This window comes from Echinococcus granulosus, assembly GCF_000524195.1.
Source record: "Echinococcus granulosus chromosome Unknown EG_S00067, whole genome shotgun sequence".
NCBI classification, from domain to species: domain Eukaryota; kingdom Metazoa; phylum Platyhelminthes; class Cestoda; order Cyclophyllidea; family Taeniidae; genus Echinococcus; species Echinococcus granulosus.
Window position 1 is genome coordinate 261,652 of NW_020170447.1, and position 16,925 is coordinate 278,576.

Here is a 16,925-nt window from a genome sequence, read left to right on the forward strand (position 1 = left end):
TGTGTGGGTGAGTGGGTGGGTTTGAATCGCGTTGTGATCACCTTCTCCTAGCGTTACGTGAGGTAAAATAGGTATTTGTTTTGACACTAAATGAGGCAGAAGCAGGCTACTGAGATGGTTTTTCTAGGCCTTCAAAGAAAAGACGCTGTTTCTATGGATGAATTGTCTGATAAAGCCACCTCCTGACTTGGACGCTTCATGCCATCTGCCTGAAGTAATTGCACACCTCAATCCAGCCTACGAAGGCAGCAAAATTTCGTAAGAATTCCCCTTAATTAATCCCTTACTCCGGTCAACATCCATTCCCAGCTTAAAAATAAACAATCTCAAAGCTCTGAGGCCAAAGTAGCCCAGCTCAATCCCAAAAAGGGAAAAGGAGATTGATTCTGGGGTGAGATACGTGAGTTAACAAATTACGCAAAGGTTGTATCATGTAGGCTATTATAAAATGCAAAAAGGGGATGCAACACGTAAAAAGGGAACGCAATAGCCTCAGTAGTCATCCTCCTCATCTGGGCGGTAGTTGGCCATCGCGTTGATGCGATCATCCACCGCGTAGATGTCCATCACCTTCAGTTGGATTTGCTCCACCGTCTCGCGGGAGAGCGAATCCGAGATGGCCTGACAGACGGAAGAGTAGATAATTAAACCTTTTTTATTCAAATTACATGAAAAAAGATGCTTCTATCTCATAAATCCAGTTGTTCATTCAATCGTCCCCCATTTGAATCACTTCGATGCCATTTACTCGTCTACTTGTTAACCTACATATCTATCGCTGAATCCTTTATTAATTGGCTCATTCATGCATCCACTCACCCATCCATCTATTTTCCAAGGAAACTGAGAATCGTCTAAAAGGCAAACTCAGCCTACCTGCCACCACGCACTCTCCGAGTGCCTATTTCCTGGCACCTCCACGCCGGCAATGCGCAGTGCCAGGTGAAGAATCGACGCTGCGATGTACTCTGGTGCGTAGTCCACACAGAGCGGTGCGTGGTAAGAGTCCATTAAGATGGCCCAGGCCAAGCCGGGCAGGCGAGCCAACGCCAGTGCGCTGTGGCTTGCGTACACGCCACCAGTGTCCACGTCGCCGTCACCGGCCCCAGTCTCGGGTGGGTGGGCGATGCCCTTGCCGATCCAATGGAGTAGGGCGGAGAGGTAGTGCAGGAGGTAGGCGTGGGGCAGGTCAGCGCGCGTGCGAACCGCATAGCCAAGGAGGCGCATGAGGAAGAGCTCTGCGCTTACGAGGCTGACACGCAGGCGGTCGTACTCCTCGCCCACCTCTAGCGGAGGGCGCTTTGTCTTGTGCAAGGTCCTGTGGAAGATAAATAGAAAACTGGAAAGCCCAAAAAACGTCTCATTTTCACTACCAACTCTGTCGTCCACAAAGTACATCTGCATATTCAGTCTTATTCATCCCTTCTCGATGAAATTGTCCATTTATCCACTTCCGATTTTGAGGTACACCTCCGATCTATTCGGTCCGATCCATGCATGCTCGATTTACTCACCGCTGACATACCCACACACCACGACCCCATTCATTTAGCCAGCATCTATACATATTTGATTCATCCACCTGTTCTGCACCTATTCATGTGCCAATCCTTTAAGTCTGAATTCGCCTGGCAGTTAGTTTGCTCCTGCCTCTATTCATTCACCAATCTCTGATCCACTCTAATCCATTTGACTGGCATCCATACGTCCTGATTCGACTCGCCCATCCACCCATCCATCCATCTCAAATGCTCCTGTCTATTTACTTTGCTTATCCATTACTTCTCCACTCGTCCAGAACAAAAACAACCAACAGTTCATCTCAATCCACCCACCCTCCTAATTCATTTATTAACGTCTTCCTGAATCACCCAACAATCCCTGACATACACACCAAAAGGATAAGAATAAGGGCAATTTTTTCTAAAGAATGGATAAAAATATAGTAGAATAAAAGGCTACCCACCTGTAGTAAGCGACGATGACATCCCGAAGGCGTTGGTGTTCCTCCTGAACCTTAGCCCCCAGACTGATGCAAGCCATCGCCATGGTCTGAGGGGCAGAAAAGTAGAAAATTATTGCAGAGGGGAGTTTACTATCCTCAGCAAAATATAGACCAGTAATTGTGATCAAAATACATGATGAAAAGTTCAATAAGGATACCGAGTGGAAGTAATTTACCATGTGAGAACTGGTATTGGGTCACCAAGTGGGAAAAAATTCTATTTTATTAAATACTGCCAGGTGTTGGACAAGGAACTAACCAACCCAACGCCACTGCTAACAAGACTGAGACCAACATGGACCCTACTAAGTGGTGTTCCACTCACATACGGATCAACATCTCCCAAGCTCGACCTGATCGAGCCGTCAATGGCCGAGGGCAGAGGATTATCATTGGTGACCGAGTAGGTAGCCGGCTGAGCAGCGGCCAACTCTGAATCTCCTGACATTGTCATGGCAGCGAATGGTCCCGTCTCCTCACCGACGGTTAGCACACGGACCATACGGTGAAAGAGAGTGCACGCAGTGGCCACCGCGCAGTCACTCATGCCCAACCGTCGACCAGTCTCCTTTATTGTCTGGATGAGAGTGAAAATGGCCGAGGGGGTGAGTGGGGGACGCTTAGGCACCGGAAGACGCACTGGGGGTGGTTGACGCGGTACCCCTCCCCCAGTGGAGGAGGAGGGGATGGAGGACTGAGGACCCAGGACTGGTCGGTTGGATGTTGGTGAGACCGAGGACATCGCTCTTCTGTGAAAGAGGAGAATAGGTGTTAACTAAACCTTATAACCATTCAGACGGAAGAAAGACATTCTAAGCATTTAAATTATTCAAGGGAAATCGCCAGACATAATTCAAGCATCGGAGATTCATGTTCAGAGATTCAGTAAGTTTTTAAAAGACCAATTTTAATTACCAATCAAATCATGCAGCGTTAAGCAAGTTTGCTGAGGTAGCTACAAAAACGTCAAACGTAACACGAGACAAAGCAAGCACCAAGAAAAGCAGTGGCAATAGGTGTGTATGTCTTTATTACAGTTTTGCGTAGAATGAGTTGAGGGAGGGGATAGAGTATGTGCGCACACATCAAGCGGCACAAAAATGGCAAAATGAGGTGAAGCAGGGAGGGGAAGGGGGGATTGGACGAGATAGGAAGGGAAAATGGATATGGGAGAGAGCGAACCCGAATTCAGCGAGTCTTGGCGCTTGAATAGAGAAGAGAGGGGCAGAGACGTCAGACAGTCATAGTCAACTCTGTATCATCCACATTTACGCCATCGATAATGTCGACGTCGTCCAGATTGAGGTTGCTGCCACCCTCCACAACTAACGAGGTGGTAGGTGTAGGGTCTTCCCCTTCATTAACCTCTCCCACCCCCATCTCAAGGTTACCACGGGGTGGCCAGGGTGGGGGTGATTGGTTGGGCGGTGGCGGTAGTGGTGGAGGTAGAACCATCTCCTTCACTACGAAACCATTGTTGAGGGGTCGCTTGACCGATGTCAGCACACCGATCAGGGAGGGACTGATTGAGACGTCACCAACATTAGTATCCGAGGTGAGAGAGTGCAGTTCCAGGGTGGATTCCGTCTCCTCCACATCTACCTCCCGTCTTCCTGTCTTTTCCACTGCGTTTAGACCGTCTCCCATCTCCAGAGAAGTGGCACTGAATGGAAAAAGGGTGGATTTTGGAGGGATTGCGTCCCCGTTGGCGCTAGAGGGTTTCGAGTTGTAGGTGACAGGGGAGAGAAGCTTTCCGTTGAAGAGACTCAGGTTCGCGTAGCCGGGGGAAGAGCTAGTATCATTGCCTAAGAACGAACTGCTGTCATCTTGCTGCTGCATCTCCAAGAGGAACTGTTCCATCACCGAATAGATGAAGTCGAGATCAGCCTGAAGAGGAACGTGGAAAACAGGATCTCAGTCAGAAAACCAACTAATGAAGAGGGAGAAATGGGGGAGAGATGAGTCATACAGGAGACTCGAAAATGCCAGTTCGTTGAAGATGCAGCATCTTGACGATGTAGTAGACGTCGATGTAGCCAGAGAGAGTGAGTTGATTGATTAGGAAGTTGACAGCAACGAAGATTCCAGCGCGATTTCCGCCGTAGCTACAAAACAAGTGAGAATTAACGCATGGTCATGGTTTCAAATTGTCTAGGTAGACATAAACACAAGGTACCTGCATACTTTCGCTTACGAGCGGTTACAAGTAACGTTTCTGCGTTTTTTTGCTGCTGAAATGTTTCAAGGTCTTTCACGAAATATAGACAGAAAGATGGAAGCTCAAAAAAAGTCCACTGCAGGGATCGTTTACTTGAGTATCCGCTCATGGGCAATAAAGAATAGATATTCTCGAGGTTTGTAGTTAGATGAAAGCTTCAAGGCAACATCAGAAAGCCAGTCATGCAAAAATCCAGAAGATCCAACGAATTCCGGTACAACTTTGTTCACAAAGTAGAACTATGTACGCTGCTACTCAGAACTGGCAGCACATTGAAATATCACTTCAAGGGGAAAAGAAGCCGAGATTGACAACAACAATGCAAAGAAAGTCCATTATATATCAATCTAACGTCTACACACTTGGGGATATTAATAAGTCAAAATATTTATTGAAAACAACAATAACTGATGTTTTCGAGTCTTCTTGTCAGTCAGGACCGTTCTAGAGCCTTCAAGCGGACCGGCGAAAAGAGAGTACGAAAAATGCACAAGCTATCATGGTCTCTTAATGGACTACAGAAATTGTGTACTTGAGTCTCTTCACGATCATCTGAGCCTTTTAAGACTTCGAGACAGACAGGCAAGGACGACCACGCTTACATTATTCTTGCTCAAAGATGGTGAGAAATTGATGTGCCTGAGATTCCGGAATGAAGAAAGTGATTCATGAACATTCAATATGGGATAAACATAGACAGGAGTTTTTTTAATATATGAGACACTGGTATTAGCCAATTTTTCCATTCGCCGGAACTAGTTAAGACTCCTTCACGAATTGAAAAAAGGACGGAAAAAAAGCAAACCGGAGATAAGCGTAAAATCTACAAATACAAGAGCACAACGAGAACACATATTTATGTGCAAAGATGGGTGGTGTCTTCGAGCCACTCCATTAGTCAGACGGGAAAAGGAAAGCTCAACCAGACGACATTTTTGTTTGGCTCATGAACTAAGTCAATGATGTAGTCAGACCTTCGATATGGTCAGAGAGGTTAGAGACAGAAAAGGTTCTGGAAAATCTACTGGATACTATCTAGGAATACATGGACACGGCAGCAACCAGAACGGTTAAAGATTGCTCCAGACAGAAATGCAGACACATAAACAAGTCGGGAATAGTTTATTAACAAAGTGCCAATTGCTCTACGCTTACCTTGACTAGAACAGTTCAAAACCTTCCCACATAAACATATGTCATCCGATGGACAAAAGACGAAAGGAGATAAAACAAAGGCATAAATTAAGATACAAAAGTGTGTTCAAGAGCACTTACCCATCCACAACGATGGTAGACCCGTTGGCGGCGGAGGTGCGGTTGGAAACGAGAATGGAGTGGAGCCTGAGGAAGTCACCGCAGGCCTCCTCGGTGACGGTGATAGGCCAGGCGTGGAGACGCCACAGCTGACAGGTGAGAGCGTAGTCCTCGCGTGATGAGGAGAGCAAAAACTCGTAGCGTGTGAGACCCTCGCTCACCTCCTCGCTGTTGCAGAAACTCACACGCAGCCAGCCTATCTCTCGAGGCTAAAGCAAAAAAATGAAAAGTCCTATTTGTCTTCCACGAGTAGAGAGTGTTGATTGGGTGATCCCCTAGGCTACTGCATACTATTTATCCGGTATGAGCAACTCCCATGCAACCTATCATTCACTCCATACGTGGACCCACACGAAAATTAGACTATCAATAACTTCAGTGGTATACGGAATGTTATCCGCTCTCTTCTCCATCTTCCACCATTCAGCTTCCATGATGATGAGATATCATCCATGCCAACAGTGTCTCAGGCTTCCCATGTATTTCTAATAAAGCTACTTCCAGAACTGTGTGCCTCACAGCGTTCGGAGAAAACTTGAGTGCTACATTAGTGAACCGACTCTAAAAGAGGGGACACTTCTGGTTTAGCCGGACATGGTTACATACAAACCTAAGAAGGGGACATCTTTTGAGGATGGTTGAAGCCATCAAAAAGTTGTCGAGACTGAGCCAACTTTCTGGAGGATACACAGCTATGTACCTGCACTGACCTTTTATAAAGACCACATACTTCGATCTCCACGCAAGTGGCTGTATCAGGTATTGTGCAAACTAGTAACCAAAACACTTTTAGATGGGTACTATAAAATGACAGCTTTGAAGATAACTCGGGTGCTGTGCTAAATATTTTTGGGCAAGACTTATGTTGGACCTAAGTGAATAGAAATAATTACAGATGATGTCGAAACTCGTGGATTGGCCCAGCCTACTTACATCCTACTAGCAAAACAATGAGGCAGTGGAGGGTCAAAACCATGCCAAATAAGCTGATCGAGAATGAAATAGTGAAAACAGACTTAGACGGTTCTTCACCCAGCCATTCTACTTATATCTGCCTTATAGAATCCCAAATACGTAAGCAGTCCCTAACCAAAGGGCACTAAAGGCGTACGCAAGAGCAACCTACATCATGTACTTCTATTGGCCAAAAGTCAGGAAACAAGTCTGCTTGCTCGGAAGAGAGGACAACGACGAGGGATGAGTTCTTGTCCCACACCATGCGCCAGAAATCGGCCTCCGTGGTCCCGGGGATAGGATGTTGGGTGACGATGAACTCCTGCAGACGGTGGTAGCCCTGCACCACTGAGGCGTTGATGTAACTCGCGCCCTCCACACCACCCTCGCTGGGCAGCACGACACGACGCAAGTCGGTGGGCAGAAGACGACGCGACAGACGATTCTTTGTCACGTTTACAGGCTTCCGGGCTTCGGTAAACTCGTACACTCGGGGCAATTGGTCTGTGCAGATCTGTGAATGGAAGGAAGATAGCAGTTAACGCATCAGAATGTTGGTTTTCTACTCGCTCATATCTCGCATCCATAGTGGGAGGTCTACCTCTTCATTTAATCGGTGAAAACAGGCGATCTGGCAGTTTTTAGACCATCGCTAATCTCCCACCCTAGGACTGCTTTCGACTACTTACAGAGCCTCGTAGACCTGTTCGTACCTAGTCCAGATCACTAGAAGAGCTTAGCTGCTCTCCCCATACATTTAATGAGCAAAAATATGTGATCCGACCATCTGCAACGAGTCGTGTAAATCCTCTATGCGGTTGATTTCGACCAGTTGAACAAAAGAGATCTGCTTATGTCTAAAAGAGGATATTTCTTCCTTGTCACTATTAGATGAGGAAAGGATTAGCAGTTCAGTGATTTACCATGTTCTTAATAACATAGAACACCACACAATTGAAGAGATCATTCACGACCAGGTAAAAAGGCTTTCCGTGAGATATTTAGTTCTGTACTGTACTCTTGTAAAGCCTCGGCTACTCCTCAAGATGTAATAAGGCATGGGGTTATGCGAGCTACGGGACTGGCAGCAGGGCTGAATGCCAAGGCCTCATGCAGTCCCATCCACGAACGGGTGTTAGCAACCACCTAAATGGGGCGTAAGCGGACCTATCCAGGTTTAGAGCTGTAGGACGGGGAACTGAAAATAATTCTTCCTGAGGATGATTCAACTTCACCATAGAAGCAGGGAAGCAAGAAAGTTCATGAAATTTACCATGTGGCTCGGTGCAATGACTTGCCATAGCTTATGACGACCTGTCAAATGCAGGTGACTATTTGCGCGCATGCACTTATAGCGCATTCATTTGCGTCATTCTAACATTATTGTACTCTTTATTGTGCTGTCTGACATTTTCCTACCAGTTGCAATCCTAATCAAAAGGTGTTGGTCGAATCTGACGAATGTGACTCCAGCTTTGTTGGTTCCAAAAGTGCAGGGAGCCTCTCATCAAATTAGCCACGTTGAAGTTAGAAAGTGGGGTGATGGAATGTACCGTCCAGAATTTGGACAACCTGCTTCTTGTTAAGTCATTCAAGGAGAGGTGGATCATATTCAGGAAGGCCTTCTAGTCTTAAAAGTGAAGAATAAACTTCGATGTTACCGTCTCAAGAAGGGCAGTATTAGGCCTTTTGGGCCTACATCAATTTGAAAGGGAAGTCATGGCGAAAACAGCCAATCAAGTGGATACCACACGCCGGATGACAGACAAGGAGCTTTAAATGCCAAAAAGTTTAGTTTTTTTACTTCTTCAACGTAAGTTATGAAATTTACCGTGCTCACAGTTCCAATGGAAAATGGCTTTTGTATTTTCCCGATTCAGTACCCAACAGATACACGTCTAAGATACCGCTTCGTCCATCATTCGCAACAGTTGTGAACAAAATCCATCCACTCGACAGGATGCTAGTTGAACGCGCCCAATAATGACGTATACTTGAGAAACAACCAGAACTAGTGAATCAAGAAAACGCGAGACCTCATAGCTTATAGCGCAAAACTGACTCGAGAAAAGATCGCGTGCCACTCTTTAGGATAGAAAAAGGGGACAAGGTACAGTCACATCATCAGCTCATCTTCCATACCTACCTGATGGCATTTCACCAAGGGATGACCACCACCTCCTATTCACATCACACAAGCAGTGCTGAATAGAATGGGCAGTTGGAAACGGAGTTCGGAACTTCATGTTTCCCTGGTCAATGATGCTAGTAATAGTGGCCATTCCAACGAATAAAATATGTGGAGCATTTATCTCCAGTTATTTAATTTCTGCCATTAAAACTCCACGACCTTATTTGATTACCCTTGAAGCAATAAAAGTCAAAGTGAAATTTTGGTATACTACATCCTTTAATTTTACACTTCATTATCCGCCACAAAACTCCAACTACTGCGAAGGAATAATACCAAGGAAGTAACGCTACGTTGAGACATTTTTAATGCCCTCTAAACAGATACTAATTCAGTAGGTCTAGTTAAAACTTTTAGCCAGGAAGGCAGCACTTCCTTCGTCAGGTTAGAGAGACTTCTTCAAAGCATTTTAACACATTCCCAGGAAGCTCATTAACTATGCCTCAAATTTAGTCAAAGAGAAGACAGGGAAAAAGGTGGAAAGATGAAATGTTTATTAGCGGAAGGAGGAGTGGCTCAATAACGCGATTGTGAAACAACCACTTCTAGCGGTTTAGGGAGACCTCGAAAGATGGAATAAGAACCCCCTGTGGAACGCTTGAGTCTGTCAAATGCTGCTGTTATAAGAATCCCGTGCATATCAACAAGTCCTAAATAAATCTCAACTTTTGTTCCCATGTATGGTGCTGTCTATCACTGTTGAAGTCATAGGAAAGGAGTAAACAAGTGGGAAAGTTTTAAGCAGGTAGAATGCTGAAAGGAGACATCAAAGGGGCGAAGTAACATTAGTGACTGAGTAAAACTAAAGCTTCACAACTGACTGATGTCAAGCGAAGAAGGAGGACGGAGAAACGCATGTCCAAAAACACGATCTTTTGCCTACAAGCCACCAAAAGGAAGAGCTGGATAACGTCGCATTCACGGTAAGAGGAGACTAGGAAATTCGTGAATTTCAAGTTACGATCTGGTACATCATTCTGATTTAAACAAAAAAATCTTCCATTCTGCAAAAATACTGCATCCAGTATCGCCTTCCCCGTTGGGTGACTATCACGGGAATGAGGTGAGGAGGCAACATCAAATTGCAATTATGTAATGTTCGGTTTTGTAAGTTAAAAGGAAAAACAGCAAAAAAATAACAACTAATTCCTCTTAAATAAACAGTATATTAAACTCGAAATAGCTATTTCGGAGACACAGGTACTCTGCTAGCTTCATTTTTTTAGGAATCGACACCTCTATTTGGCACATTTTAGGCAAAAAAGTGATTTGCAACCCTGATTCAACCATCTAACCATCTCACAGAAGCAGTAGGTAATCAGAAACGTCAACAAGACGTTAAAAAAGAACACATTTCTTTAAAAACTCGGATGTGATCATAGATAAGCCAAAAGCTTGGAGGATGGGAGTTTTCCATCTGCAAAACCATTAAGGTATGAATTCGAGAGTAACAAAGTTGGCTGTGATTAAAGCGGTAGGGGCGAAATAGAAGCCAAGGTGGTAGTTTTATAGTATACGGTGAAGGCGGAAGAATGCGGAATGCACAATGTGATTACCGTTGTCTGACAAGCCGGTTCACCATGGGAAATAGAAACAGCACACTGGTCATTTGGCGCTGAAAATATGCGTGTTGTGAAGACAAATTCATAGCCGTCAGCACATATACTAAAACTGTGGGTAAATTACTCACTCTAAGAGTTGCTTGTGAAGAATTGAAGTTCTAAAATGACGTTGTTGGTGTAACGGACTCCAAGCGCCTCGGACATTCAGTCGTCTGGAGCCATGAGGAACTACCATAGGTAGCCGAAACTACTTTACGATGAATGGTTGAAGATAATGCAGGATTGCTGAATGCGAGTACTAGAGCTGCCCATAGGTCAAGTGTGCCTCCCAGGTGGGTGTGTAAACAATCGACAGTGGACTTTTAGGGTAAATACTGGGATATTTCTGCCCAAGTGGTGGAATTAGGTAGGCGCACTATGAAACCACACTACAAGGGACAGATAGGGGGGATGTAGAAAACGTGTTTTGGATAGCACCTTTCTATTCCACTAGAACTGTTAAAAAACATCGGATTAGTCCATTAAGGGGTGGCCCAAATATTTTTATGAATGGGTATTCCTATTCCGATTCGAGGGCAACACATTAGAAAAAAATGTAGCACTGGAGCAAAGCTATTAGTAGTAGGGGATAAGGAATGCGAAAGACGTGGTCGATTCAATGCTACTGAAATAGGAATGCGTAGAGCCAGGGATGATAAAAACTTGCCTCAAATTGTTTCTGCAACCCAGTGACCCCAGCGGCATCGGGTAGGCGCAGACACTGGACGTAGGCGGGGAAAGACATGGCCAAGATTTCGTGTTCCGGACAGAGCAAATACTCACGCAGTGCGTCGTGGATGAAGGCATATTGTTGCTGGCAGGCATGACAGAAAGATGACGCCCATTAAATATTCCAAGGTTTAAGCAAACAGAAAAGATGGATTAGAAAAAAGAATTTCAGTTTATTATCTCAAGTACCAATCATGATTTCAAAAAATATACACATCGGACCTCTAAGAGGTCATGAAATGGCTAAAGGACTAGTGGCCAACCCATTAGTATGCTATGAGGTGTGTTATATACTAGAGGAGTGCAAAAAAGCTTAGGAGACTCGTTAAAACCAAGTGTTATACCAGGTACAGAAATACAAATCCTCTCCAAATGCCCTATCCAGGTGAACTTACATTTGCAGGTTAGAAACACTCGTCATAGTTTGGGCTCCATCGTATCTCAAATAGACCAAACTAATAGCAGCATTATTTTACCGGCCTAGCAGCGATAACTTGATTCGAAGAGAGGTGTCTTCTATACATCGTATACAATGTCTGAAATGCGTAGTGAATACCATGAACAAATAGCTGAATTCACCCCTTTCTGAAGACATTGTGAATAGCAGCAGGAGTAATTATGCTGGGGGGCAAATTCACTTCCACACTATCCGTTTATCAAAGATCGCACCATCCAAGACCAGCGATTCCTTAAATGCCTCTGAGTACACTAAATTTTTTGGCAAACGGAGGAGAGGAGAAAACCCATTCAGCGAATTACCGCCATGTCCGATTTACCACAAACGTGGAAAACGCAGTGGAAAGGAGGTGGATTTTAATTTGAAATTTGATCAACAGCAAAGAAGAAAACTTCCAGCACTACCAAGAGAGTAGACATGAGCCGCGGTTCACCGGATGCCACTCAAATGAGTTGCAAATGTACAAATTTGTACAGTGGAAAATGATTTGTCCTCCAGTAACCACAGATCAGGGCACTAAACAAGTTTAGTTTCATCTAAAAGGTAAATATTTGAAGACACAAAATTTTGAACGGACTCATTCCAAAATTCGATTCTTCACGAAGACGTAAATCTGCCAGGAGTGGCAAATTTGCGGCAAACTTCAAACCACACAGAAATTGTAACGAGCTCAAGGTAATAATGCATTTGGTATCTTGAATGGATGTATTATGAAGCATCGATGAAAATGAGGCGATCTGTCTCAACGATGCTCGTTGTAGTGCTCGCCAATGCTTCTCCTCTATTTCCAATCCTCATAAGATAAAATGACGGTTTAACAAAACTAGTGAAGGTAATTTAAGTTTATTTCATTGAGCAACCTCAACGTCGTTCCGAGCCCACAAAAGAAATGGTAGAGGTAAAGGTGGAAAGGAAGAGTATGCCGCCAAAAAGCAGTTCAAGTCATTTGATTCTGACGACGAATCATTCAAAGTTGCATCATAAAATGGTGAATAGACATGAATCGCTATCGATGCGTTAATTTGACATCAACTTCCCAAGAAATTACAAGCAACCTGATTGACGATTAGACGACTTTGTTATATCTACATCAACTGGGAAGGGAAAGTCGTGATAAAAGTTGCTAAGCGAATAGCTTTCACAAGTCACAACTTAATGGATGGCAGACCATAAGCGTAAATGCCATCAGGTGGTCCTTTATCCTTTCGCATTTGCCATAAAACGCGTCGCTGCTGCATTGTTTACCTACCGAATTCTAATGACTGGCTTTTGTGTTGTAACATTCGTCAGACGAACGACCGTTTTATTGGTCCATTCCATACGATTCACTCAATTTCACGCACACTTTCGAAGCACACACCACTTTATCCTCCCAAAGCATCACTACGTTTGCCTGAGGGAGGCACAAATGTTGACTTACTGAGGAGATAGCCAGCGCTTGCACCCGGGGTCTATCCGCACAACCGGATTCAAATATGCGTAAGGGGATTCTCCGCCTCAAAAGTGGTCAGGACCAGAGCCAGGATCAGTCAATCGACGGGAAAAAAGTTAGCTTCTTGGACTTTAGGATGGAAGGGAGAAAGGCACTGTCTCACCTCATCCTCATCTCCATGCTTCCTCGATGATATTTTAGTAAGCAACGGATATTAACTTTTGACGGTTTGGAAAGTAAAGTTGGCTGGGAGCAAGGATGGCTGAGGTCTACGTTTCTTCTCGGCTTTCAGAGACGAAACGTCTTATACCAATGGAATTATAAAATGTACAGGTGACCATTTTAACGGACAAATAATGTTAAAAAGTTTTTTTTTTCTTGATAATTTTTACCTGTTTTTTTTTCGATGCATTCAGTGAATGAGAAGGCATTTGAAAACGTTTTGTGGAAAAAAGAAAGAAAACAACTAACTCAGGCAACGTCAAGGTTTCAGACCTGAACCACAATCCACATCCCAACCATCCTTAGCATCGACTGAAATCAAGATGCAGTCTGCATAACTGCCAAGAGTGAAATGGAAAATTGTATGTGCATTGCCGAGTTTTCACACACAAATACGCACAGCAACGCATCAACAGGGCGAGTCTCGGGTAGCACCAGGCATGTATCAAAACTTTGCCCTTAGAATACGCGTTTCGTTAATGGCCAAAACCCTGAAACAACCCGGGAAAAATAGCTACATTACTCCATCCAAGGGTGAAAAACTCCATGCTGCATCCTCATTCGACCGTCACTTAATCTTACCAGTGGATCCACCCCTCCCCTTTCTTATATACTCCTTCATTCAGAACATGAAGTTTTCAAAGGAAATTACAAAAGGAGGAACATGCGTTCATGTACGGCACAAATTTGGAAAATGGAGGTGGAGCAGAGAGCAGTCGACGAAGTTAGATTGGAGGCAAGTATTGGTGGGTGCGCATCGAGCACCCAAACAAATTGAGCCATAGAATAGTCCATATTTCCGGCTACTTGTTGGAAGTTCAATGAAAACCAGCAAACATAGAAGGTGAATGGAATCTGGAGAAGCTTTTCTGATCCCAGGTCGCTCTGAACGTAAATAACACTTCTCATAGGCACATTCTTGAGTATAATTAATGATTCATCAGCTTCAACGAAAAAAACTCTCAATGGGGACTTATGACGAACGGCTCCTATTTCAAATTTTGTAGAATTGTAAGAAAAAACTCCACCTTTTAGGCTTCAGGAAATAAAGCATAAGATTCATTGTGTTATTGGCTTCCAGTCAGCTCCTTGAACAGCTATGGAGATTGATGGAAACGAAATTAGTTCAGTTCCATTTGATGCTAGACTATTCTGACTTGTAACTTCGTGTTTTGCGTGTTTGTGTAGAAAAGTAGTTTGTAGCATCTTCTCCAAATGATGTCAAGTAATTGCAAAACACTATGAAGGTTGACACAAGATTAACTTGATCCCAGCTTAGGTAAAACAAAAGTCCCACCCTTCAAAGATATAGTCTAGAGGACGGTCGATAAGTGACCAAGCCCATCCCTCAAACCCAATTCAAATTCCACCAATAAGCACAAAGAGTGACTGGAGGCTAAAAAAGTAGGAAGCATTTGGTCATACCTCAGTTTGCACCAGCTTCATGCGTTGTTGACGAATGTGCTCAAGGAAGCCGCGGATGTTGACTTGTTTCTCCGCCTCCAGCTGGCGAATGAGGCTCTCAATGCAGATGTACGTGCCCGTTCGACCCACGCCAGCGCTGAAGAAAAGGGCAGAAGAGGCGATCCAATTATACACCTTAGGAAATAACACAGAATGCTGGATCTTGAGGAACGCAAGAAAGCCAAAGCAATAAGTCTCGTGCTACCCTCTGTGGAAGATTTACCTGAACATTTTACATGTCACCTCGACCTACTTACTTATAGCGTCGAGCAATCTCACAACCAGACTTATTCGCGTCTCGTGGAAACAATCCCATAAATTCTGTGTATAGTTGGAGGAAACGCCACTGGGCGCGGGAATTAAAACTAACTGAACACGCACAACCACCTCGTATTTCATATACCCAGTGGATAAGCTTCCTCCTCCTTTTCATGCCATCTCGACCACCATCTACTAGTTGGCATCGACCATGCGTGCGAATCAAGGTGGAAGGATATTCACTCCACGGCTACTTCTATCAAACCAAAGGGTTCGACAGATGAAGCCAAGGCAGAATCAACCATTTAGTGCATCCGACCAAAGCATGATAATCTCGATAGGGAACATGCCTGGTCCTCATTAATGGGGACCAAAGAGCCATTAAAGCCATGCAGATAAGTTTAAAAAAAAAAACAAAATATCCCTTTTCCAGGAATACAACTTCTCAAAATCCACAAAATGAGCGTAAAAGGTGCATTTTAGCAACAGTGGTGGAATCGAAGAATGAGTGGTTGGTTGAATTGACATTCAACGGCTATTTACAGCAAGCAGAAAAACCCAAAATATTCCCATTCCACGTCGTTTCTAGAGATCAAGACTACAGCGAGATCCCCTAAAATCCACAAAAACCCCCCGCAACGAAACGGTCATCAAGTGGAAACATTTTCGCCACTACGAAAACCTGGATTTAGGGAAATCAGCCAACGGTGAATCCATCTATAGTAAAAGTTCTTTTTTGCCATCCAGACCTTTAAAACCGTCCTCAGCGAAGAATCTAAACACTTGTTTCTATTTGGTGAAAAGTCAGTAGAGTTGCACGAGTCAAATTTTCCACAAAAACCACTGGAAAAAAACCTTCAGGAAGTTGATTTGACGGACCCCGTAAAAAGAAAAAAATTGAGACACAACTGGAATAATCCCTCTTGATAGGATAAACAAATTCCGATCTGTAGGTTCAGATCATGTTTGATTTCAAAATCCAATGGGCAAAATTAAAAGTACAATGGAAGTTTGGAATACCAACCAAACCCAGGTTCAAGCTGCATCAAAATCGAGCACCGAGTTGGTAAACTCGATTCACGTAAAAGAACACTTCTAGGAATAAACAGAACATGCATACTTAATCAGCATCCATCCCACCTCCAAGATGTGGTTTTTAAACAGGTCATACGACCTATCTACACAGAAATACGCCTTTCCATCCTGGAAACCGCAGCCCTAAGCGCACACACATGTGAATGAGTCACGAGAGGGGCCGGACAGAGAGGGGGGAAGATGAGGCAGGGTGAAGTGGCGTCTGTCGGGCATGCGTACAGTGAACAAAGGCAAGGACGACGAGATGAGGGTGGAACAGGGTGGAGGCTGATGTGACTCAACTCCAGACGCGTAGGCGAACGTACACGTCTGATTAGGGCCGGTGATGCAAGAAACAGAAAACGCCTTGGCTGGCCCAGTGGTTGCAAAGGTCGGACGGTGCCGGTGATGGTAGTATTACCTCAAAGCAGGTGGTGCATCTCGCGGAACCGTACCGGAAAAAGCGGTGTACAAAAGATGATGATAGGCATGTAAGCCAAAATTCAGATCAAGTGAGTGCTTTTGAGCTGTGAGAGCGCAAGATTGTTAAACACAGTTGGTGTAAATGATTGACTTCAGGACGGGAAATCAGCAACGCCACTCAATATTCTTTTCTGCCTTTAACTAGCTGAAAATAACCTTACCTCTAGACGATTCTTTCAAAATCCAAATGTGCTCATTGTAAAACTGTCAACCATTCAAGGACTCTCGTGAGTGGAAGTGGAAGCGATAGAGGAAGTCCACGGTGAAAATAGGGGCTTTGTTACCAGTTATTGTATTCATTGTAGTCACCACTTCTTTTTTGCCTCTATTTATGAAAACCTGTCCCTATTAGTATCTTCAGAGATTACCTCAGTGTAACAATTCTCGAATGATTGCGATTAGACGACCGGAAATGAATCAGTTCAACTAAAAAGGCATTTCGACCCAGATCCATGCGGTGCAAATGTCGACAGGTCTGTTAGCAATTGATAGCCCCCCCACCCCACATAGGTAAAAGGGCACT

At 44.2% G+C, this 16,925-nt stretch overlaps 1 protein-coding gene across 1 annotated transcript in view; it reads right to left on the minus strand. All coding sequences in view use genetic code 11, as the record gives it.

Annotated features, from left to right (window-relative positions):
- Positions 1 to 492: 492 nt before the first annotated feature.
- The window catches only part of EGR_06991 (Receptor-type tyrosine-protein phosphatase zeta), a gene marked incomplete at both ends in the record, with an annotated part of 29,417 nt that continues 12,984 nt past the window's right edge, over positions 493 to 16,925 (minus strand). Inside the window, 13 exons of the mRNA XM_024496240.1 lie at positions 493 to 621; positions 877 to 1,318; positions 1,967 to 2,052; positions 2,265 to 2,754; positions 3,088 to 3,209; positions 3,245 to 3,892; positions 3,975 to 4,110; positions 5,499 to 5,746; positions 6,664 to 7,005; positions 10,978 to 11,097; positions 14,549 to 14,684; positions 14,845 to 14,933; positions 16,078 to 16,340. Of these exons, the coding sequence (XP_024349357.1) occupies positions 493 to 621; positions 877 to 1,318; positions 1,967 to 2,052; positions 2,265 to 2,754; positions 3,088 to 3,209; positions 3,245 to 3,892; positions 3,975 to 4,110; positions 5,499 to 5,746; positions 6,664 to 7,005; positions 10,978 to 11,097; positions 14,549 to 14,684; positions 14,845 to 14,933; positions 16,078 to 16,340 (3,251 nt within the window). The remainder of the gene's footprint in view (positions 622 to 876; positions 1,319 to 1,966; positions 2,053 to 2,264; positions 2,755 to 3,087; positions 3,210 to 3,244; positions 3,893 to 3,974; positions 4,111 to 5,498; positions 5,747 to 6,663; positions 7,006 to 10,977; positions 11,098 to 14,548; positions 14,685 to 14,844; positions 14,934 to 16,077; positions 16,341 to 16,925) is intronic.